The sequence below is a fragment of the Oryzias latipes genome, chromosome 24, assembly GCF_002234675.1.
Source record: "Oryzias latipes chromosome 24, ASM223467v1".
NCBI classification, from domain to species: Eukaryota; Metazoa; Chordata; class Actinopteri; order Beloniformes; family Adrianichthyidae; genus Oryzias; species Oryzias latipes.
In genome coordinates, this window is record NC_019882.2 from 9,115,035 (window position 1) to 9,138,788 (window position 23,754).

At 37.8% G+C, this 23,754-nt stretch overlaps 5 protein-coding genes across 7 annotated transcripts; 2 read left to right on the top strand and 3 right to left on the bottom strand.

Moving 5' to 3' along the window:
• Positions 1 to 1,923: 1,923 nt before the first annotated feature.
• On the top strand, positions 1,924 to 3,427 carry mrps10 (mitochondrial ribosomal protein S10). The gene is made up of 7 exons (XM_004083505.4): positions 1,924 to 2,058; positions 2,251 to 2,297; positions 2,461 to 2,527; positions 2,679 to 2,818; positions 2,900 to 3,008; positions 3,083 to 3,172; positions 3,259 to 3,427. The coding sequence occupies exons 1-7, from the start codon at positions 1,987 to 1,989 to the stop codon at positions 3,334 to 3,336; spliced, it is 603 nt and encodes a 200-aa protein (XP_004083553.1). The 5' UTR covers positions 1,924 to 1,986; the 3' UTR covers positions 3,337 to 3,427.
• Positions 3,428 to 3,653: 226 nt separating this feature from the next.
• On the bottom strand, positions 3,654 to 10,581 carry LOC101163782 (WAS/WASL-interacting protein family member 1). 2 transcript variants are annotated; one of them, XM_011491646.3, is made up of 6 exons: positions 10,278 to 10,581; positions 9,013 to 9,101; positions 8,676 to 8,825; positions 8,216 to 8,356; positions 6,292 to 6,411; positions 3,654 to 4,445 (listed from the first exon to the last, which is right to left on the bottom strand). In XM_011491646.3, the coding sequence occupies exons 2-6, from the start codon at positions 9,099 to 9,101 to the stop codon at positions 4,367 to 4,369; spliced, it is 579 nt and encodes a 192-aa protein (XP_011489948.1). In that variant the 5' UTR covers positions 10,278 to 10,581; the 3' UTR covers positions 3,654 to 4,366. The 2 variants fall into 2 exon arrangements, with proteins under 2 accessions (XP_011489948.1, XP_004083554.1); XM_004083506.4 differs by lacking the exon at positions 3,654 to 4,445 and adding an exon at positions 5,544 to 5,933 and having other exon boundaries at positions 10,278 to 10,577.
• A 462-nt stretch (positions 10,582 to 11,043) lies between these two features.
• Positions 11,044 to 11,472, bottom strand: LOC101164270 (mesogenin-1). The gene has a single exon (XM_004083508.3). The coding sequence runs from the start codon at positions 11,470 to 11,472 to the stop codon at positions 11,044 to 11,046; it is 429 nt and encodes a 142-aa protein (XP_004083556.1).
• Positions 11,473 to 12,312: 840 nt separating this feature from the next.
• Positions 12,313 to 18,360, bottom strand: gen1 (GEN1, Holliday junction 5' flap endonuclease). Its single transcript, XM_011491647.1, has 13 exons — positions 17,863 to 18,360; positions 17,577 to 17,769; positions 17,334 to 17,510; positions 16,913 to 17,023; positions 16,755 to 16,828; positions 16,591 to 16,676; positions 16,358 to 16,508; positions 15,705 to 15,741; positions 15,550 to 15,630; positions 15,335 to 15,465; positions 15,193 to 15,254; positions 14,570 to 14,713; positions 12,313 to 13,867 (listed from the first exon to the last, which is right to left on the bottom strand). The coding sequence occupies exons 1-13, from the start codon at positions 18,021 to 18,023 to the stop codon at positions 12,645 to 12,647; spliced, it is 2,631 nt and encodes an 876-aa protein (XP_011489949.1). The 5' UTR covers positions 18,024 to 18,360; the 3' UTR covers positions 12,313 to 12,644.
• Positions 18,361 to 18,376: 16 nt separating this feature from the next.
• Positions 18,377 to 23,323, top strand: ppil6 (peptidylprolyl isomerase like 6). Of its 2 annotated transcripts, XM_004083507.4 has the most exons (8): positions 18,377 to 18,532; positions 18,610 to 18,705; positions 21,553 to 21,750; positions 21,991 to 22,053; positions 22,233 to 22,380; positions 22,500 to 22,559; positions 22,642 to 22,777; positions 22,879 to 23,323. In XM_004083507.4, exons 1-8 carry the CDS (start codon positions 18,455 to 18,457, stop codon positions 22,988 to 22,990), a joined length of 891 nt encoding a protein of 296 aa, XP_004083555.1. In that variant the 5' UTR covers positions 18,377 to 18,454; the 3' UTR covers positions 22,991 to 23,323. The 2 variants fall into 2 exon arrangements, with proteins under 2 accessions (XP_004083555.1, XP_020570318.1); XM_020714659.1 differs by lacking the exon at positions 18,610 to 18,705 and having other exon boundaries at positions 18,381 to 18,532; positions 22,879 to 23,212.
• Positions 23,324 to 23,754: the final 431 nt, after the last annotated feature.

Here is a 23,754-nt window from a genome sequence, read left to right on the forward strand (position 1 = left end):
CTATTTGTTATAAACCTAGTAAATAACTACTTAATTATTACATTTGAATGTTAAACGACGTAAATAAATTCTGAAAGTTTTTTTTATTGACGTCCCCCTCTTTAAACATGTTCTGTGATTTTGTTTTATTTATACTTTTTGACTATTTAACTCGTGAGTCGTGATGCTAAAGCTCTTTATTTATGCGTGTCTTCTTAAAATCCTTCCAGCTGTCAGAATTTCAGAAAAGATTACACCAAATAATTAAAATAAATAATCCACAAGTTGGAACACATTAGCCTGCGTTTTTAGCTCTTATTTCAAAATTAAATCTGACATTATAGACAAGTTCGTGTGATGATGCCAGGACATCAATCACCGTGAGCCGCCTGCTAGCTTTAGCTAACTGGAAACCTGGATAATAAAGGGGAGCTGGCTCCAAAAACCAAAACAATCCAACTGCGGGATTAACCTCACCCAACTAAATCTACACGTTTCACAGCGAGGGACTAACACAGCCTAGGTGCTCTGAAATAAACCAATTTAACGCCAAATATGCCACAGAGCATAAATCAGAGACAGCGAGCGAGCTGACTGAACTACCGCAGGCAGAATTCGGAGCTCCATCCTCGGAGGCTGCCTCCGTCCATCCGCGGCCGGCTAAAACTACTACAGCTAACACATTAGCCTCCGATTTATTCTTACGTTTCTTTTATATTGTCGTACATCTGTTTCGTACAATTAAATAGGAACAGTTTTTTTTCTCGCAGAGTGTGCTTTATAGTCCCGCCTTTTCGTTAACAAAAGCAAGGAATCACGAGCGGACGCTGAGCAGCTTACCTTCCCGCTTCCTCCGCCTGAGCGACTGAACACAGACAGGCAGGGCCCGAGCCCTCCGTCACGTGACCAGCACGTGACGCACCCTTGACTTAATCAACAGAAACAATAACTGCAACGATCCAAGCTGACGTTTACAAATAAAATACACACAAAACCACAGAAACGACTAATTACTTTAACACCAAACTGCGGAATGATCCAAATAGGAGAGATTCCAGTGAGCAGTCAAGCAATGGATTAAAAGATCACCTACTTACCTCCACATTTTAGAAAAGAAAAGTTTTAAATAGCGTGAACAGCTTAAAAACCCAAACGCGTATATAAATATATAACCATATTTGGAATTTTAAGGGGTCAAATAACGCAAAGAAACAAAAACAATGAAAAAAAGCAATAGAATGCCAGTGTGCAAAACCTTTAAAGGAAGTTAGCAAGTTGAAAAGAATACATTCATGTATACATTTATTCCACCAAAATGAGGAAAAAATAAAGAAAAACTGAAATGACCGAACATAAAAAGACTATTGAGAACATGTAAGGTATAGCAAATTTGAACTAAGTCAAAACTATAAAACCCTACTAACAACCTGTAAACTCTAAAACATTCATCAATGAGGTTTCATTGCTGCTTTTGATTTTTTTGTCAATTTTATTTCTGTTTAATGATAATGGCTAAATTTTAATATTAGTTTATCAAGCATAAAATATTATCCTTTATATTTTAATCACTTTAAATTTGCCATCAGAAATATCAGTCATTCCAATTTCTTCTGTAAATTTAAAATGGCTTTATTTTCACCAAATGAATGCAAAAAAGGGCGCTTTATTGCTTTATTCAACATTTTATTTTAATATTTTTAAATACCATAATTCGTACTTTGATTTATTTTCTGTCTTCTTCTGAAAATGTACACTATAACTTAACTTTACTCTCATTTTTTATCCGTACTTGAGTGGGTTTTTTCCCTAATTACTTTTTTTAACTATTAATCAAATAATTATTCGTAATGATAACTTTACTTCTAGTTGGTTTTATATTTAAAGCAGCTTGTCTGATTCCCATCCGCCTTTGATGTTTTTTCTTATTACAAATGAGCTGCCATTCATTCCTCCGACCACCAGGCGGCAGTAGAGACTAAACGTTTCCTTTTTCACCTCCCTCAAGACATGGCAGCAGTCATGGCTGCCCAGAGACAACTGTTTGCTTGTCTAAGGTTAACTAGAGACATTTCACAATTGGTAAGTTCGTTTGGTCCTCTTCTGTAAATCATTTTAAACCAGGTTTCAAATATAAAATCTTAAAAATGTGGAATGAATGTAGTCTTTTAGGACATGTCACTCGTGTTTGCAGCGAGATAAAACCCAGATCAGATGTGGTGGAAATGCTGTTATTTGTTGTCTGAGATCATTCAAATCATTTGCTTGTTTTAGAGAGGTTTAGGTACCAGTGCCGTTCACGGAAAATGCAGTATAAACCGGTAAGATATAAGCAAAGAAGTTCCGGGTATTATTTCATATATCAGTCATGTTCATTCGTGCTGTAATTCTGTCCTCCATCTATTGGGGTTTTTTGGGGGATCATTTTGAAAATATCTCAAGTTTTTTATTGTTTTTATCTCTGAAGCAGTTCTTCTTTTGCAGGTTTCATCAATCACAGACACCCAGCACTTACTTTCATACCTCAGCTTTTGCATCAACACCCTCAGCAGTGAGTATCCACCATCTAAAAAATAATTACATATACTGCATTTTGTTTTGTAAAGTAAATCACCCGCTGGCTATGATTTGTCCATCAGTATTCCTTTTGCAGCTCTACGGTTTGCAGTTTCATGAGGTCACTGACTGTGTTTCCCTCCCAGATCACGGTCACAGAGGAACCAGACACGCTTTTCCAGAGAGTTGGGATTTTGGTGAAGGGCCATGACAGAGCGGTCCTCGACAGCTATGAGTTCTTTGCCACTCTGGCAGCTAAGGAGCTGGGCATCAATGTTAACAAAGTGTGAGTCTAGTTGGCAAATGCACAGCGTTGTGACATTATATTCTAGTTTTTAAGTTGCGTCATCTTTTTCCTCTCAAACAGGTTCGAACCACCAATGGACATAGATAGGCTGACACTCCTGAAGTCTGTGCACATCTTCAAAAAACACAGGGTTCAGTACGAGATGAGAACACACTATCGACATATTGAGGTGGGATACTCACTTTGAAAGGTTACGGTAAAACATTTCATGCATCTATTCACTGGATTTGATCTTTTTTGTAGCTATCGCATATCACAGGTTGCACGGCACAAGTGTATCTTGAATACATACAGAGGAATCTCCCAGAAGGTTTAGCCATGAAGGTGACAAAGGTAAGGTTCTGTGAGGTCGGAGTCAGAATCTGTCATTTGAGCCATGAAAGATCAGTCACTCCTGTTTGTTCGCTTCTCACCATCAGACGGCCATGGAAAAGATACCAGACCACATCCTTGAACCCATGTGGAAGTCCCAACCCACTGATGAGCCCAGCCAGTAGAAACGTTTCTGTCCTTTTGTGTGTTCTGTTAAACACCAGTGGGGTCCCAATACTCTGTGCTTGCAAGTAAACTGATCAATTTAATCCATAACTGGCTTGTGTTGTTATTCTAAACCAGGACTGTCCTCCTTCTTGACCTAACAATAGTATTTATAGCAGAATAACTGCTTTGGATCTTTGAAAGTTTTCTGTTCAGGGTAAAATGGACTTTAAAGGTTTATTTATGAAAAAGTTTTGCTGCTCATCCAAATAGCTTATTTCATTTTTAATAAGAACATAAAAGGAAACTTGCATAATGTCAGTAGTATGGGGGGAAAAAAGACACACAAGCTCGTACTTTTTTCTTTTATTAAATTGTCAAAATTTGCATGATTTTTAAATGACCTTTTCCTATAAAAAAGCACATTAACAATAGATGCTGAAATACCATGTGACTGTATCCATACCAGATGAGAGCTAATCCATCCCATCGTTGATCATTCAGGAATTTAGTAAGGTAATCTTTCCCTCTAAACAACTGTTATCACATTATCAATGCAAAATTTAGTAGCTTCCTTTTAAGACATAATGAAATCCAAGCTAAAAAGATCCTTACCTCTTAAGACATTTCTGTATTCTTCAGAGTTTTTATTTTGGTCCAAATTCACAAAAACCCTCACTGGTTACATCGTAATTCCTTTACAAAGCCTAAAAAACTACTTGCATTTCTTACTGAAAGAAGGAATCAATCTTGATTTCAGTGTTGAACAATGTATAAAATAGGTTACATTGACAACTTTTCCACTTCTACACAAAAAATTAACTAATGATAAGTGTCAATTTTAAATGATTTGCACCTTTGTTTTTCTTGACAAAAGCACTGCTATCAATATTTGAAAGATGAATGTACCTAATAATCCTCCTCATCCTGTTGCTGCTTAGCCTGTAGCCGTTCCACCTTCGTTCCTGAAAGAGAATCTCCTGATTTCAGACAGGAACAAAGACACATCAGGGTGCTCACCTTTTTTCAAGCGAAGACCTGAACCAGATGTCATTCATGAAGGAGGAGAGAGGTGTGAGGGAGGACCGGGGTCCCAGGGGCCGGGAGGTTCACTGTACTGAGTGCCCCCCTTCAGGAGACAACACCAGTCAGTCTGTTGTAATCGACAACAGGGAGATACAAACAGGGACTGCAAAGGCTCAAGGGACTGTTGGTCTGATTTCTCTACAGCAGCAGTTGGTTACACAGTAAAGGGAATTCAGAGACGTCGTCATATTTTGAAATTGAATGGAATTTTGTTTTTACCCCGAACGACTTGTCTCCACTTTAATCTTACACCTAATTAGAAAATAATTAGGAATAAAAATGAAAAACAATACAAGGAAGTTAACAAAATTAATGATTTTTGAGCTGTTTTTTCACATTATTAAAAATTTAAAAAGACTCAACGAGGGAATATCTATTAAGTTTCTTTTAATCAGGTACAACAAATGGTTTGATCTCCAATATTTAAGCTCTCGCCACTGATGCTGTTCCATTCTGTTCCACATGTTATGCAAAATTAATGACAACTCTGAGACTTGGTTGACAGGAAAGAAAAAGGAAAAAGAAATCATTTATTTTTTACTTTTATTGTCTGTCAAGTCTACCTCCAATTCCTTGTGAAACACACATTCACAGATTCACAGAAATGACGTAAATTACAGTGAACAGGTAACACTTCCAAGAACTAAACACAGCAAAATGTTGATTCAATGGAGACTTATATTAAATAAAACTGCAGTGTACAGTAAATATATAAAGAGAATATTATCCATTTACTGTAAATTTTGGTAGACAAACTGCTGGAGACACATTTATTTACTCATAGCTGCACATGAAAGATATAGAATTTAATACTTGACAAAACTGATATTTCATCACTTGACAAGCGTTTAACAATATATTTGCACTACTTAGTGACATAGATAACGTTATTCTTGTAACAAAAGGAACGATTAAGGAGCTGCACGGTGTAGGAAATGAATTAACAGCACAATGTGAGGGCTCCCAGTGCACTGATTTATTTCTTTATGTCTTTACCCCCCATCTTATCCTTAAAACAGACAAAGTCCCCCATATTTTGATCCGTTTAGAAAATCAGGGGAAAAAAAACCTCTTAAGGCCAACAGGGTGACTGTAACAAGAAGCACAGAACATTGACTGTCTGGAACATAACTGCCCCCCCCCCCCCCCCCCCCCCATTTAAGAGTTCACATCCTGCATTAATATTTTCCTAAACAGAGTCAACCAAAAACATTTTACAGACTCAGAGAAGGCCTTTACAATGTTCAAATTGTGAACAAAAAATCTGTTTTATTGTTGTCTTTACATGTCCTGATTTTCTGTTGACAATTCCAGGAGCATTTGGTCACAGACTATTTTATGAAAATCTATGTGTATTCAGGGATGTTTCATTCTCTGCACCCCTTTAGGGCTCCTTTTACAATAGCGGGTGCCTATTTATAGATTTTTTTGGGGGGGCAGGCTGTGTAAAAAGCGTCGGGGGCCTGGCCACCTCTGGCGTGGGCCAGGTAAGGGGGGAGGCAGAGGAGGAGGGACCGGTCCTTTGTGGTAGCTGCGTAAAAGGATAAGATCACACGTTGGACTCTAGGCTTTGGCCAGTAGGGGGCACACTATGATAAGTGCAATGATGTCAGCTTACCTTTAAGTTACAAGTGTGATGCCTTTTTAAATGTTACAAGTGTCTTTATGAGCTTCAGCTTTAAGTAAAACTATTTTATTTCATCAACTGACATTACATTTTGTTAAAAGTTTAAATACAATTTCTTTCATCTAAGAGGAAACTCTGAAAAAAAAGTACTTGTAATTCAGAGAAATCAAAGGTAAACGGAGGAGAAAATTCCTGCTTTTGTTTATTATTTGAGTTTCTAACTAAAAGAAAAAGATTGACAAAACTGAAACGGACCACTTACCCTCTCGGGCCACGTGGATGGAAAGGGCGCGGAGGTCTGGCAGGTCGCATCCCTCCTGGGAGGGGCGGGGGACCTCTAAAACCAGGAAAACAAGGAGGAGGCGGAGGACGGGGTCCATGCCTACAAACACAAACAAATTTGCTTTTTGCACAGTTTTTGTGCATATAAGTGAAAATAAACTACTAGTTACAGTCTGTCTCCAATCATATTTTGATCTACTTTCCAAGCGTTCCCAGTTGTATTTGAATTATGATTATGCTCTCTTTAGGCAAAATTGAAAAACTTTTGTCAATTTCTAAGGCCATTTATGTAGATGGACTGTTGTTTACATTTTCTCCCGCAATCTTAAAGCCCTTCACAACCCCAACCTAAGATTAGTGTTGCAACAAAAAGGGCAAACAATATCCGAGCTATCAGACGAGGAAAACTAAGACGTACATGGATCTATTTCTCTCCAAGTGGATGCATCAGAATGAAGCGGAGCAGGGAGCTTGTGGTGCTTACGTCACTGTTCTCCTCTTGAACCCAGAAAAAACTGAGGTCATTATACTAGGTCCTTAAAACTTCAGAGATGCTCTGTCTGCTCAGATAGTCTCCTTGGATGGCGTAAGTATAGCCTCCAATTTCACAGTTAGAAACTTTGGGGTTTTATTTGACCAGGATTTATCATTTAAGGCACGCATAGCTCAGGCGTGTAGAACTGCCTTTTTTCACCTGCGGAATATTGCTAAGATCAGAAATATACTTTCTAAGAGTGATGCTGAAAAACTCATCCATGAATTTGTTACGTCTAGGCTGGATTACTGTAACTCCTTGTTAGCAGCGTTTCCTAAGAGTTCCTGAAGAAGTCTCCAGCTTGTTCAGAATGCAGCAGCTAGATTGTTAGCTGGAACTAGCAGAAGAGATCACATCACTCCTGTGTTGGTTACGCTTCACTGGCTCCCAGTTGATTCTAGAATCAAGTTCAAGATCCTCCTGTTAACCTATAAGGCCTTACATGGAATGGCCTCGTCCTATATTAAAGACCTCATGGTCCCTTACCATCCAATAAGAACACTTCGCTCGCAGTGCGATTCATGTATTGTCACTCTTTCTCTCTCCCCTCCTGGGGAGTGGGAGTGCTTCCAGATTCCAGTTGGCTCATCCGTGCTCCAGTTCCTGACCTTTTACCTCGCCTTTGCTCTCGCTCTTACACCTGGCTGTGGATCCTGCCTCTGGCTCGTCTTTGGCTCGTCTCTGCTCTGTACCTGACCGAGTACCTCGTCTCTGCTCCTGCTCCTACACCTGGCTGTGGTTCCTGTCTCAGGCTCGACTCGCTCCCCTGACTGTCCCCCCAACTCCGTCTGGATGAAGCTTGTCTGCCAGACTTTATATATGTAGTTGTATAGTGAGATAAGTTAATTCTTCTCTAAGAGTTAGAGCCTGTCCGTCCTGGGGAAGGATCCCTCCTTCATGTGGGCACCCCGGAGGTTTCTTCGTTTTTTCCGGAATCCGTTTTTTTAGGAGTTTTTCCTTACCGCGAAGGGGGGTCTAAGGGCAGGGATGCCAGTATAGCTTAGTCAGTTTGTTAGTTCATTTTAGTATTTTCCTATTGAACTCTTTGTATTCGTGATCCTTTTGAGTTCATGTTTTACTTCGAAGCCCATCGAGACGACTGTTGTTGTGATTTTGGGCTATACAAATAAAATTGAATTGAAAAAAATTGAATTGAATTGTCACAGGCTTTTTCCAAACACATTTTCATCTGTTCCTGATTTACAATGATATGAACACAGAAATACTCAGAAATTGCAATTTTAAGCCTAATTTTCTTTCTCAGTCATGAGAAAAATGCCACAAAAATATGTGAAAGACACCAAAAACACAATTTTCATTGGAGTTGGTCTTTAAAAAACTTTTTCATGTGTTTGTAAACCAAGTTTACCTAGGCATGGGAGGCAAAGGGCCTCTGAGGTGCATGGGAGGAGGAGGAGGAGGAGGGGGAAAAGGAGGACCCATACCCACAGGTCCCCCCCGACCTCTACAGCCCCTCATGTCTGGGTATGGCCGCATCCTTCCCATTCCTCTGCAGGAATAAGAGAACAGAGTGTCAACATCTGAAAAAGAAAGTTACTAATGAAGAATCTGGAGAAAAACCACACAAACTACTTCTGGACTTGATAATAACAATGTGACATCTTTAATGTGTTACTGCTCAACATATGTCTGAAGAGTCTCATTCATCTAGGATGGTTCCAAAGCCATTTATTTTTCAAAAGCCATCTGGACTTTAGCTTCTTTCCAAAGCCTCTTAGATAACAACTTAAAAAACTAATTCCTGGTGACTTTCCTAAAAACGTTCTCAGCTTTTGCTCAGAATTATACATATCTGGCAAAAAGAGCACCTCATGGAGCCAAATCCATTCACGGCCCCGTCTTTTCCTCGTCCCCTCCCACGTCCAGGCGGTCCAAAACCTTTGATCACTCCTCGCCCCCCACGCATGCTGCCTCGCCCCATGCGCCCCCCTCGACCTCGACCTCTGAAGCCATGACCCCTGAGGAAAAAAAGGAAGAAACTAAGACCATTTCACCAATTTTAGTATAATACAACACTCTTATATAGGAAAACATTAGATTTAATCATATCACTTTATATTTACAATTATAAGAAAACAAGGAATAACTTATTCACCAATCTAAAGTAACAATTTGGAATTCAAAATACATGGGAATGGGACAGACCGTGAAAAAGTATTAGCTGCCGATGTCTCCAATTCCTCCTTTGTAGTTTTAAAATTTCCTGTAGTGTTCTTTTCTGTGTCAGCATTCATCTAGAATAAAAGAATGTACACATGCAAGAACAAATTACATTTACTTAACATCTGTATGGCATCTGTATAACATCTGTAAAACCTGAGGTTTTTCCAGAAAAACTACATTTAGTGACTAGAAAAAGAAAACCCTCATGTTGATTAAAAAATACATTTTTCTGTAGCAAAAAAATGTATTTTGTCTTTGAAACAAGACTAAAAAAAGGAAAACAAAAATTTGGCAGATTGATGCATCGGAGAAGCAGAATGACTATAATTCTTTTGAGGAGAACAAAAATAAAGTTGCTTTAGATTTAAGGACAAAAAACAAGTGAAGATATGGGCTTAAGGTGGAAGCTGCCTCACATCTGTGTGTGGTTAAGCTCTTGTGCACTAATTGTCTCATCTATTTTTTTTCATTAAAAAGCTAGATGCATAAAGAATATGTAACCTATAATTAGAAGAAGGCAATAAAACAAGACCCAATACTTGATGAGTTATGAACTGATGCTAACAATATTTTTGTCTCAAATTTAATTTGTGTAATTCTCCAAGGACAAAACCCATTTATTTTTGGTTTTGTTTGTTTGTTTTTGTTGACAAAATAACATTACTGCATGTTTTGTGAGCGCACATCAAATATGCTGTAAAAAATAATTAATTATTTTTTATAAAATCACTGTCATCTAAAATAGTCTTAATGAGCAATTTATTTATTTATTTGTATTCATGGGGGGGAATTAATATGCGGTTGTGTATGATGCATTTTAACTGTATACGGTGATGGATCAGAAAGCGGAAATACTTAAGATATTTTCAAACTAAAAACCTCATGAGCTTCAGAGCATCATGAAAACATTCCACTTTTAATCCGTCAAGCTCGTAAATGTGATCTACATCCACGAGACAGAAAAATGAAATGATTTATTATATATAATTTTTAAAAAAATGTGTTTGGCAAACTGTGTGGAGCAACAGCCTGAAAGGCCCTCTGGGAATTTATTTTGTAATTAATATATATTCACGTTATTTACTTTTTTGATTCCATGATTTACCGATAAGATTATGACACCCCTTAACTAAATTAATAAATATTATAAAAATACAAGACTGGCGTTACTTAAAATGTTAACAATGAAGCCACGAAACGCTAGTTTCTATTATGCAATTTCAAAATAAAAAGCAGCAACGACTTACATTCGGGGAAAAATGCAAATGAGGTAGATTAAAAAAATGTATTCGCAGTCTTACTGCTACTAAAAAGAACTAGAAAAATATAAAATCAAAATTTAGAAAATTTCAAGCAATATCTTGATGCTTTGAAATGGCGGCTCCATCAAACAAACAGAGCTGGGATTTCTTTGTAAGAAGACATTAGACTGTAGCCACGCCCGTATCCTCTTTGTGATTGGCGGAGCGTGATGACGTAAAACCACAGACTTCTGTCACGTTTTATTTGGATCACAAGTTCAACTGCAATCGAAGACAGAGATCAACATCAAATTGTGAACTTTAGATTTCTTTAACAGCATTTAAAACTATTTATTAAAGATATAATATAATGTAAAAACTCTCCAACACACAAAGCAATAAGTTTTAGTAAGCAAACAAACGCAGACTTTAAAATCATGCAACAGTTCTAAAAAATATGAAATCTAAAACACTGATAAAGATTAAAAAGTCATATATAAAGAACATCATAATGTAAAAAATACTTTAAAAATATACATGTATACTTGCATTTTAAATACTACGTCTAATACTGTCTTTACTAATCCAAGCATGTCACTTATTCAAGCAAATTTGTTACATATTTATGCCACTAATATGACAAAACAAGAGAAAAACAGATGTTGCTTGGCTATGAACACTAAGGCCAAGATAAACTGATTTCTGAAGGGATCCTTATGCTGTCGTTCCCTTCCCTCCTCCTGTGCGTAAAAACTGTTCAAACTGCGCCCTTTTACGCACGGCCCAGGACGTCTGAAAGCTTGTTTATGTATTCAATTGTATATTTCAGTGTCTGGATCTTGGTCAGGGGCTGGCCTCTCTGGTTGTAATCCGGTGGAAGGTAGTCGCGCAGCTGGTGGAGAGCCTCTGCCAGACTTCTCATCCGCATCTTCTCCCTCTCACTGGCCTTCATGCGTCGTTTGGTGGACATTTTGGACTTGCTTGATCTTTGCGCCGTTGAAGCCACTTCGCGCTCCGAGAAGTCCAAGGAGGAGAAATCCTTTATGTCCCGACGCCTGTTAGGATAGCTCATCTCGGGTGAGGAGCACGTGGAATCCATTTGGGACTGAGGAGAGGCGGCTTGGTGTTGAAGCTCTGAAAATTCTCCAGAGGGGCTCAGCAGGCATTTCCACTCAGACAGGATTTCAGCTTCCACGTCCATGTCAGAAATCCAGACGGCCGTGCTCAGAACGAATACCAGGCTGGTAAAGTGATTTTGCCCAAGCGTATTTATATAGAAACCGTGGAGGTTTATGGGTTCACAGCTAAGGCGACAGAAGTTCAAAGAACCCCGCAAGTGCCAAAGCGCCTTCTTGAAGGACGTCGTTCCTTGTCACTGTGGTGCGAATAAGGCTACGCAGTAAGGTAATGTGATAGAAAGAAAAATAATTAGATTCCCTTTGTGGGAAATTACTCTTTAAAGTCTGCAGAACAACAGTTGTCAGTTTGATGCGATCTGACTAATGAAGGATTCTGCTGTACCTGAGCTGTTCACACCAACCCGGCAACTCAGACCCGCGTGTGTCCTAAGACTAGAGGTCAAATATAGACCAAAGATCAGATCAGAATGCCTGCATCATTTAAACTCTCATTTGGAAATCACATTTCCTATCAAAAATTCTACAAAAATGTAATTTTCAATTGATTGTTTTTACACTTTGAGTCAGAACTGTATTAAAACAAATTCACTGTCCTTAAAACAGCTGTTTTATGGCTGTCATCTATTAAAAATAAATTACTCTTGTAATTTGGCACAGACAGCTGTCAGTGGAGCTCCTGCTGGACCTTTCATGTCTGAAAAGGTGTGAGGCCTCACCCATGATCAAGGGAATCGACACTTGTTGTAAAACTAATCTTCTCAGTAGCAGCACCTCCTCCTTTCAGCTGTGCAGTTAGGAAAAGAATGGTTGGAGAGAGCTTGAACAAATAAAGCTACAATTTTACATATTTTTAATACTTCAAGTGGCTCTACAAGAAGCAAAAAGTATTCTTAAAAAACAAATATGGGAAAAGACTTAAAACATCTCTTTAATATTTCATGCTTTCTGAAAAGCTTGATCTCTTTGTTTCAGTGATTACAATTACACAGTTCGAATCTTTACATTGAAATAGGTTAGCAAGCCTAATGTTCCAAAATTGACCCAATTATAAGGGATTTTTCTGCTCTGAATGCAAATATGTAAAAAGATACATTATATACAAAAAATAATACTGGAGAAAGAAAACATGTTTAGACATTCATCTTTAAAAATGTCACTTTAAAGACTGATATTTATTTTAATATCAAACAGGATGTCATCAAAATTTCAAGTGGGACAGATTAACCTCTGCAACTCACTTCATGAATTTGAGCCTCAGCCTCTCTGCCAATGGCAGTGGACTGTCGCTACAAATCAAAGAGTCTTCCTCATCTAACACAGTCACAGGTGAGTCTGGAGACTGCAGAAACACACCATCAGTTTCAGGCCCATGTATGTCCTGATTTTTAATTTGAGCTAAAACAGATTTTAAGGGTTTGACCTCCTCACAGGGAGTTTTTCTGTCTAGCTTGTCTGTTTTAGGCACAAGTCTCAGAGGAGGATTTGAAATTAAGTTACTCTTGATCTCGTCTGGTGCTGCTTTTGTGGTTCCTTGAGGCTTAGAATTGTAGTTTTCTACGTCACTTTCCTCACTGGATGAACACAAACTCATGCACACACTTTTCTTGATGGTTTGCTGTTTTGAGTTGTTTCTGTCACGTTTACCTGGGTAAGAGTCGCATCGTTGTGATGATGTCAGGGCAGTTTGGATTAACGGATGTTTCTGTTCACGATTTCTGCTGAATTTGACGTTTTCTATCATTTTTTGTCGAACTTGTGCAACAATTTGTTGCTCTCTTGAACTCTGTGCGTGTTCTTTTGTCACTTTTAATGCACACTGACCTTTGTCTCTAAAACCCGATTTCTCCTCTGAGATGATCTTCCTGAGTTTTCCTTGTGAATTACTTTCAGAAAAGTTTAAATCAGCATTTGAGTACTTTGAGACCACATCATCAGTTTGAGTCAAACTCAGACTTTTACTCGAGTTCCTCATGAGTAATCTGTCCCTCAGAGAACAGTCTGTGTAACACAGATCCAGATCTGGCTGTTTGACACTGTCTGAGGCTTCCTGTCCCGACTCTTCCTCCTGTCTTTCATCCTTGCCTGTGGTCTTTTCCTCCGGTTTAGTGGTGTTATTTGCTTGTGGAGTAGGGGAGGATGTAAAAGAAGAAGCATCCCAGTCAATATCACTCAAATGTAAAGCGCCAATAACAACAGAAACAGATGGTGAAGCAGCATCCTCTGAAGCTGTGGGAGGCAGAGGTCTGATGGGATTGCTGTGGTCTACTTTTTCCTTGTGAAGCTGCTTATCGCAGACCGGACTGTCTAAAACAAGCACTTCTGTTTGATTGTAGTTGGAGCTGCTAGGAAGCAGAGCTTGTGGTTGTGTGGAAGAGCCGTGAAGGGTCATCTTTGCCAAAAGCTCTGTGACATTATCAGAGACTTCCAAAGGTTTCTCCTTTCTTTTCTGTCTTTTTTCTGAAAAAAACCCAGACATAATGTTAGAAGCAGTTGTTAAATGAAAGCAGGACAAAATGAAACAAAAGGACAATAATAAACCTAAATAATTATAAGAAGGCCTCTTTCTCATTTTCATTTGGTTAAAGGGAACGACTGCAGTCCAAATATGTCATTTCACTCAAATCTGTGATCAAAGTGGGTCATAAACTGTTTAATGCAACACCGAACTAAAAAAGAAAGAAAGAAATGTCAAATTATTGTCATAAATAACTCAATTGAATTTATTTTATTGTAGCAGAAAGTTTAAAATTTCTAATATTTGACCTGGAAAATGTGGCAGAAACTTTAATTTTTGCTTAGTCATGTATTAATAACATCAACTGCATTATGAAGAAAATGCTAAAAATTGTGTAAACCTAATTTAGTACAATAATAAAACAGCAGAACCCATAAGGGAGACAACTTTCAGATGCATTAAAGCCTTAAGTGTGAATTAGTCAAAGCAGAAGTCTATATTCTAGTGTTGGGGCTGTTGTAATTGACAGCCTTGAAAAACTAGTAAAATCCCCAGGTGGCTTTGATCAGGACACTGCTGTCAGCTTAGCAAGGGAAGTCTGGGAGACTTGTTAAAGCAGTGGAGCAGCTTTGTGGTACATGGAAAATCTTGAGTTTAAACCTGCATGTTAGTGTAGTGCTATCAATTCTAAAACACATTCTTACTCTTGCTCTCTTGGACCAGAGCTTTGCTCCTCATGTAGCTCTCTACGACCTCAGGAAAGGCCAGACGAAAGAGGGATTCTTCTTCCACCGTCCTCACCTCAAGCTGCTCCTCTACAGGTCGGTCCTCCGGAAACACAAAATGTTCTCGAGAGAGAAAAGGTCAGAATCAAATTAGTCTGAAATAAAACAAATTATTCTGTCTTATTTTAAATAATAAAACTTAAAAAACAACAAAGCATTTGTTTAAATGGTGCACAAACAAGCTCACAAATGAAATTGACAGAGGAAATATTTCTTTAATATGCCATGAAAATCCCCATCTCAGCATCGACTGAGACTTTCTCGGGCCTGTTGTGTCAGACGGGCTTGTTAGTGAAGCAGACTTTGATATGACAGACTTCCCAGCTCCAAAAGGAAGTCAGTTTAGCACCTCTAGGCTGTTGTGCCACATTTTTCACCTCACAAGCTCACCTCAAAGTCTCAAGAGACAAGCATCTAAAGCTAACCTCTGACTGAAGACGCAATCATCATGTTATTTCACCCATTAAAACCCCTAATTTTACAGTACACAATTACGTGCAATATCAAAGCAGAACACGGATTAACATGAAACGTTTGCTAACCTGGAGCTCTCCAGATGACTTCAAAACAAGCCACAGCGTTCCTCACTCTTGATTTCACGATTCTTTTTAAAGGAAAAACAAATGTTCCGTTGGGAATATAACAACAACTTTTCAGTCATCGTTTTAGAAATGGTTCATCTACCGGATGGGCTTGATCTGGGAGGACACGCCAGTCCCATATTTTCGATTCATCAGCTCGGTGTAGGTCAGCAACACCAAAACCTTTTCGCTGGTGTAATGCTTTGGCCACTCCATCTTCTCATAGGCAAATTTCTAAGGGAAAACATGCAGTAACCATTGATCACTGATTCCACAGATTTACAAAAAAACAAACAAACTGTTTTACAAAGAGAATACCTGCATCATCATCATATTTGGCTGTCTCCTCTTGAAATGCGATACAGGTTTATCCTTGGAAACCAGAAACTCGTTGATGATCTGACAGAGAGTTCTAGTGTTAAAAAGGACTTTAACTGTGATACAAACTACAAAAAGACAGAAATTAGGTGTACCTCTGTAAAAGGAAACTGGGGACTGCAGAGTGTTTTTCTGTAAACAAAAAAACAAAAAAGATTTAAATGGTGACTTCAGCATCAATGAAAAAAAAGAAAAATCACAAGACTTTAAAAAAATGTTGGCGATTTCTAAAGCTAGTTTACAAACTGAATTTCCTAGTTTGTTACCATCTATTAGGTCAGTTTAGACTTTCATTAAGAAAATGATGTATAACAAAAATGTTGTAAGTTAGAATTTCAACTGTAAAAGTAAAATATCTGTATTATTTCAATAAAAAATTCTGCATAATGATGAAAATGCCACTTTAAGAAGTTTTTACCTTTTAAACCCAAAAACAATTTGTACATTATGTAAATGTTCAAAGAACATTTTATTTACGTTCATTTAAAAACAAATCTGTCAAAAAAAAAGGGCAGTCATTTTTTTAACTAAAGGAATTAGACTTTAATTTCTTTATAATAACACGGTTATAAAATATTGTAAATGTTACTACATGTTTAGAAAACTCACAATATTTTTCTCTAAATAACCCAAAACTGCTAAAATTCATGCATGCCTTTCAAGCATTTATCATTATATTGCGTAATATTGATATTTATAAGTATTATTAAGCCTTATTATGGAAAAATATAAATGATTGTGTACACACTTCTTGATGTTTGCTTCGAAAGACACCACCTGATGGGTCTGTTCGTGGCTGTGCCAGTCACAGGGACACTGATAATCAAAGTCTTGAGGCTGACAGTATTGTTGACTGTTGCAGAGTCTGCAGCCTTGTCGCCCATGTGCTGTGGCTGAGCCTGAAAAATCGAAGTAAAGATCAGTGTTGTCACAAAAACCTTAAATCACCACTTTTCACTTATCGATGCTGAAGTCTCTCACCAGGATGTCGACATATGTTGCAGTGAGGAACCTTTTTTACAACCACACCAGACACAGTAGGGTTCTCCTCCCTCCACTGAATGAACCTTGAAAGTTAAAAACAATGAGCAAAAAATGTTTCATCATTGAACTACTAAAAAGGGGTTAACCAAAAGGTTTCCAACCTTTGCAACAGCGAATCTCCTTTCAGTGCCTGTATTAACCTCAGCGCCTGCTCTTTCCCAACACCTGGAATGCCCTACAAGAAAAAAAAACCACAGAGATGCACATTCATATATACCTTTTCCTGGAGTGATATACGCTTTTGGTTTATAATTCTCACCTTAGGAATGTAATCGCAGCCTAGGAGAATAGCTAAACCAACAAGATTCTCTCTTGACAGATTTAACTCCGTTTGCACTCTGGAAGTCTGATAACAGTCAATCTGAGGGTCCTAGGAGAAAAATGAAAACTTTATATGCTTATTTGAATTACAGGAATAGATTTTATGTTCAAAAGTGTAAAGAATTGAACCATTTAAAAACTGTTTATTTTCTCTTGGTACAACTCAGATCCCAGCAGAGCCCATATATTGGTGGCAATAGACGCAAATGTCTAGAATACAGTCTATAGTGGCACTATATTTATAGATAAACATGATTTGTTTTACTAATGCTTGAAACAAATGGATACATCTAGTGTTAAATACCCTCAAAAGAAAGCAAGAATTATTAGTTTTGGAAAGATGGTGTGTTTTGACCTACTTTACTGCTCATATTAAAGTTCCTGTAGACAGTTCGGGCCCCATACAAGAAAGCATCTCCATCATTGGTGATGCAGCCATCCACCAGGCCCTGTGAATCCAAATACGCACACATGGCCTCAGCCTCCCCTGCAGCCATCACCCAAGGCACTCCTAAGTAATCCAGCATCTCTGCACACTAGATAAAGGAGAAAGGCGTGTGATGTTCTGCAAAAACATCAGAAAGGGATTCCGGGTGACTCACCTCTTTGAGTATGGAGTTAAAGCGCCCCCTGCTGGTGTTTGTGCTGCACTTTGTGGGATTTTTAAACTGTCCATATCTTGCTTTTGTCCTTTTGCTCATGGTTTCAGCTTTAAGTTTGGGAGCTGTTCCTTCCATCACAAAAACAAGCTTTATCCCCATCAGCGAGAGAGACGAAACCCGGAAAAATAAGTTCCTGAATTCCACCAAATCCAAAAATAGCATAACATTTTGGTTTTAGACAAACAGAAGGACTCTCTAACAAAAAAAATAATAATAATGGGCTTACCTTAAGTGGGGCTTTGTAACTCTCCCCATCATCGCCTGGACGTGCTGGGCCTCACAAACCCACAGACTAAGGTCGACTGCCAGCGTCTTTCCGCTTAAGCTGTACAGCGACACCGACTCGCGAACCGGTTCAACAATTGACCACAAATCGTGAACCCCCATAATTGTGACCAAAAGGGGGTGTTAGGTAGATAAAATGTAACTAAAACCACAAATTTTGTACAAAGGTAACGAGGAGTCGTAGATCTTTGTTTAAATTTGGCGCCTTGGGAGGCTGCGTTCAATTTGTTTTGTCGAATGCTACTACCACACTCTTTTGCTGTTTGTTTCCATATCGAAAAGCAAACAAGAGCGGAACTGGAACAAAGTTAAAACTATTAATTTATTTTTAACTATATAAATATATAAAATTATGATAAATAAGCGGGTTCAAAAAACAAATACGTAAAAGAGGAAACACCTAATTTGGTCGAAACCCAACCGAACGGTCGACCTGATGATGACGTCACAATTCTGCGCCGTCCATCGGTCTTGGCTCTGTGGTTGCTAAGGTTACACTACTGTTGGGTTTTTTTTGACATTTTTCTTTAACCATGGACTCAAAAGTCAACATAGAAATTGTTGGCTTAATTACAGACACAAATTTTCACATTGCCAGAAGTATTGCCGAGGTAAAGTGTTTTATATATTTTTAGGCTACATTTTTCCTCCAGTATAACTTAAGCAAAACCTTTTGTTGTCACCCCAGGGACTAAATATGAAGTTTCCTAAAGCATTTCTGGACCTAAAAGTCCAGCCACTTATGGAATTTGACTGGCACACATATTTATGCAACAAGAGAAAGGTAGGAATTTTCAGGCAGTACATTGTTTTAAAATATATTTTTTTAGATGTAGAAGGACCCAAAAAAACAGAAAATACTTATTATTATTTTACTATTATGATTCAATTTTTTCCATTTTATTAATCTCCAAAGTATTTTCGACACTGTAAAAAGTTCAAAGGGCATTGTTTATTGTTTATTTCAGTTAATTTGTGACAAAATAATTATTATCACATTATTCTAGATTAATTAGGCTCTCTAGAAGTAATTTTTAAAAATATTTATGCAACTCAAAATTTACTTACATAAAATGATTTAACTGCCATCCACCAGATGCCTCAGGAATCATCAGAAGTTCCTGTATACAGACATTATGATTAAGAGCCTGCTCTTTGCTGGTTTGGGATACACCAAGACTCCAAAACGTCTGTGAAGTTTTTTAAAGGCTATAGTTCTCTCTAAATTTTCACCCTGTTTTTTTGTGTTATTGTTTTAAATGTTGACAATTTGACTCAATTATGTTATGCCTAAACTAAGCTGATTTTTAAGTTAAAACTGTTATACTTCTATTTGAAATTTTAAGAGTACGGTACTTTTATACGGTGGCCCAGAAGGGTCACAACACAACACATTAACTTAACACACAACACATTAACCTTACACACAACACATTAACTTAACACACAACACATTAACTTTACACGCAACACATTAACTTTACACGCAACACATTAACTTAACACACAACACATTAACTCACAACACAACACATTAACTCACAACACAACACAATAACTCACAACACAATAACTCACAACACAACACATTAACTCACAACACAACACATTAACTCACAACACAACACATTAACTCACAACACAACACATTAACTCACAACACAACACATTAACTCACAACACAACACAATAACTCACAACACATTAACTCACAACACAATAACTCACAACACAACACATTAACTCACAACACAACACATTAACTCACAACACAACACAATAACTCACAACACAACACAATAACTCACAACACAACACATTAACTCACAACGGAAGTAAAGCTGCAATGGAAGTGCTTTTATTCTGAAATTTCCACTGGGCTGAGTGGCTAACTGCCTAACAGAAAGTAACGTCACAGTGAGCTGTGGAGGGAGCATGATTTTCTACAAGATAAGCTAGGAGCAGCGTTGCCAGATTGGGCGGTTTTGGGTGTAAATTTGCGGTCAAAATGCATAATTTAGGCGGTTTTAAGGTCGGTTCAGCGGGTTTTTTCCCACTCATGAATATATAATAGCGGCCTACGTTAGGCCATGTGGCTTTTGGAGTTTTATGTACTGAAGCTCCGTGAACGGCAGAGCTTAATGGACCGGGCTCTGGACCTGTTGTTGGGGGAGTGCAACGCCCCGCCTCTTAGAAATTGTGTTCATTAAAGCCTGACAGTGGGGATCTCTCCACATTTGTCGTGTCAAGTGTTGGGGACCGCGTGCGTGTGTGAGAGGAAGAGGAAGAGGGAGCGGAAGAAAGGAGAGGAGCGTGTGCAGGGACTGGGAGGGTGTGTGGGTGGGTGGGGGGTGTTGGGGACCAAGTGAGTGTGAGAGGAGGGGGCTGAAGAACGGAGGGAGAGGAGCGGAGCACGTGCAGCGACAGAGAGGGGTGTGAGTGCAGCGCGGAGGAGTGTGCGTTAACATTGTGTAGCTTCTCTTGTAGAAGAAACATGCTCCCTCCACAGCTCACTGTGACGTTACTTTCTGTTAGGCAGTTAGCCACTCAGCCCAGTGGAAATTTCAGAATAAAAGCACTTCCATTGCAGCTTTAGTTCCGTTGTGAGTTAATGTGTTGTGTTGTGAGTTAATGTGTTGTGAATTATTGTGTTGTGTTGTGAGTTATTGTGTTGTGTTGTGAGTTAATGTGTTGTGTTGTGAGTTAATGTGTTGTGAGTTATTGTGTTGTGTTGTGAGTTATTGTGTTGTGTTGTGAGTTAATGTGTTGTGAGTTATTGTGTTGTGTTGTGAGTTAATGTGTTGTGTTGTGAGTTATTGTGTTGTGTTGTGAGTTAATGTGTTGTGTTGTGAGTTAATGTGTTGTGTTGTGAGTTAATGTGTTGTGTTGTGAGTTAATGTGTTGTGTGTAAAGTTAATGTGTTGTGTTGTGAGTTATTGTGTTGTGTGTTAAGTTAATGTGTTGTGTGTAAAGTTAATGTGTTGTGTGTAAAGTTAATGTGTTGTGTTGTGACCCTTCTGGGCCACCGTAATTTTAAGATTTTAATTTTGCAAACTGAATAAATCTTTTCAAAATAAAAGACACTTTTGTATTTCTTAAATTATTTTTAGTCCTAACAAAAAAAGTTATTTAATCAAAAATTAACTTTTAGGACTTACATTTGAGTATGAAAAATAGTTACACATTTGCTATATACATCCTCTTTTTATTAAGTGCTACCTACTCAAATTTAAAGATGTTTTTAAAGTAGTTTTTTTCTCAACAATTATGTTGAGTTAACTTGAATATAAAAAGTTTTACCAACTTAAAATTCCACTTCAGTAAACTACAAAAAATTGCTTGGAAAATGTTGCCTTAATTTTTTAAAGTAATATCAAAGAAAAGCTTTTAACAGTGTATTACATTTATCTGAAATACATTATTTATAGGCCTGTTTTCTTTTATCTTCTACATTAGTCACTTGAAACGGAAAAAGATTTTGTCTTTATTAATAACATGAGTTACTGTTGGAATTGAATCACAATAGCTATGATACCCTATCCTCACATAACAAAGACAGTGCTGTAGCTTGACGCTGTGTCATGCTGACTCACGACAAAGGCATTGTTTTGTTTCAAACTTGTGATTCAAGGATCTGCGTGGAGAGGCCTGGCAGTATTCCAGCAACCTGATGTGCTTTCTGAATGGCTTTCTCCTTGGCGATGAAACAGATTTGTCCAACTGGGCCAAAACTCAATGGAATTTCACCTTAACTCAGCCACACACTCCACAGAGTTTCTACAAGGCTCTCGCTGAGGAGTACTACACCAAACACCTCCAAAAAACTGGGGCAAGTGAAGTTATTGTGCATGGGAGATTCATCTTTTTAAATATTTGGATGTTTCTATATTGGTTTCAATAATTGTTGCTCCTGTTACATTTCTTGCCACCCTTGTGTTGCATTTACAACTCATTTTAAATGTGTTTCTATTGGGAATAAAAAATCTTTTAATGATTTTCAAATCAGCAGACTAAACCTATTCTGTTTTTTAAGAGTTTTTAAACAGATTTTGGTTCTCTAATCATACAGCATCGGTTTGTGTTTATGGACATTGAGATTGCCGGGGAAGAAGCAAGGAGAATATTGTTTGAGGTGAGGGAACGTGTATTACAATGTTTTTACACATTGTCTCTGAAAAAAACCTCTTAAATACCACAAAATTATTGAGCTACTAGATCCACCTGGAAATTAGTTGTAACTCAGACTGTGACATAAGAAAAGGCTTGATTACTGCACACATCTTTAGAGAACACTGCATGTCTTCTCCTTAGTTGTTCTCAGACGTGTGTCCAAAGACGTCAAAGAATTTTGAGGCTTTGTGCACAGGGGAGTGTGGCCAGTCCCAGAGTGGCCTACAGCTCTGCTACAAGGGCTGCCTGTTTCATCGAATAGTGCCAAATGGCTGGGTGCAAGCCGGAGGTATGGAGAAAGCCACATGTGTTGTTCCTTAATTTTTAAGTGCTTTTTATAAATATATAATCAGCTTATGTTCACTGAGAAAATGTCAGAAACTCATCACTGTGAGACTTTGCTTGAAGATATTTCTCCAGGGAGTAAAGGGAACGGTGGGGAGTCAATCTATGGACCAACCTTTGAAGGTCGATACAAAATTTAGAAGATTCTTTTAGGGAATTTACTTACTGTAGATTTATGTTTAAATAGACCTGTCATGGGTTTCAGATGAATGCTTTGCCATTTCCCACTCCAAGCGAGGCATTCTGGGAATGGCAAATAAAGGTCCCCACAGTAATGGATCCCAATTTTACATCACCTTGCAGCCGACACCCTGGATGGACAAAACCTATGTGGGCTTCGGGTTTGTGTTTCTTACTGGAAACGGATAACTTTATTTCCAAATTTATAACTGGTGTTTTTATTACTTTCTAATTAAACTGTTTTTTCTTCGTTTCATTTTAGTCAAGTGGTCGAGGGTTTTGATGTCTTGAAGAAATTAGAAGAAGCTCCTACTTGCAACGAAAGACCTAAGTTTGAGTGCAGGATTGCAGCTTGTGGGCTGTTTAAACCGTAGATCTTGTATTTACAGTTTACCAGTGGCATTCTTGAACTTCTTTTAATTTTCTTGTTAGTAAACTTGAGTTGAAAACGTGCATTTTTTCTTTTTTTTTCCATGACTTAAATGAGATGTTCAACAAGATCTTGACATGTTTTGTTAGGTCTGAAAGTCATTAGTGCATTTTAACAATTTGTTCCCTTGTTCTAATGTTTGTACTGAAGTAAGGTAAAAAAAAAATCATTTGCAACCTGCTCATAAGTTTATTTTAAGGAATATATGAATATTTTAGATGATATTTTATATTATGATGAAATATATTGTTAAGATAAGAAATAAAACGTTTCAATCTATTTGTTATCTTTACTAGCATACCTAAGTAATTGTATTTTGGTTTTGCAAAAACTAAAACATCTATAGTGTTGTTTGATGTGTAGTTAATCCAATCTTCCAGTTTGTGAACTTAAAATTTACTAAAACTATGTGGAATCCTTTAGCTGTTACGGCTTTTTGCTGTGTAGACAATAGTAAGTAAGTACAGTGGCCCTGAAGTGGAATTCATATCAACAAATTACTTGACGTAAACACATTTTAAAGATCACACTGACAGAAAAAAAAGGAAAAACAGACAAATATATATAAAAAAGCATTACATTTTAGAAAACAAAACAAAAAAAACATTTTTCCCGATTTTTTTGGGGGAAAACCAAAGTAATTTCCAGAAACAAAATAAAATTTAATTAAACAAAATCCAGAAAGGCAAGTAGTATCGGACATTGCTG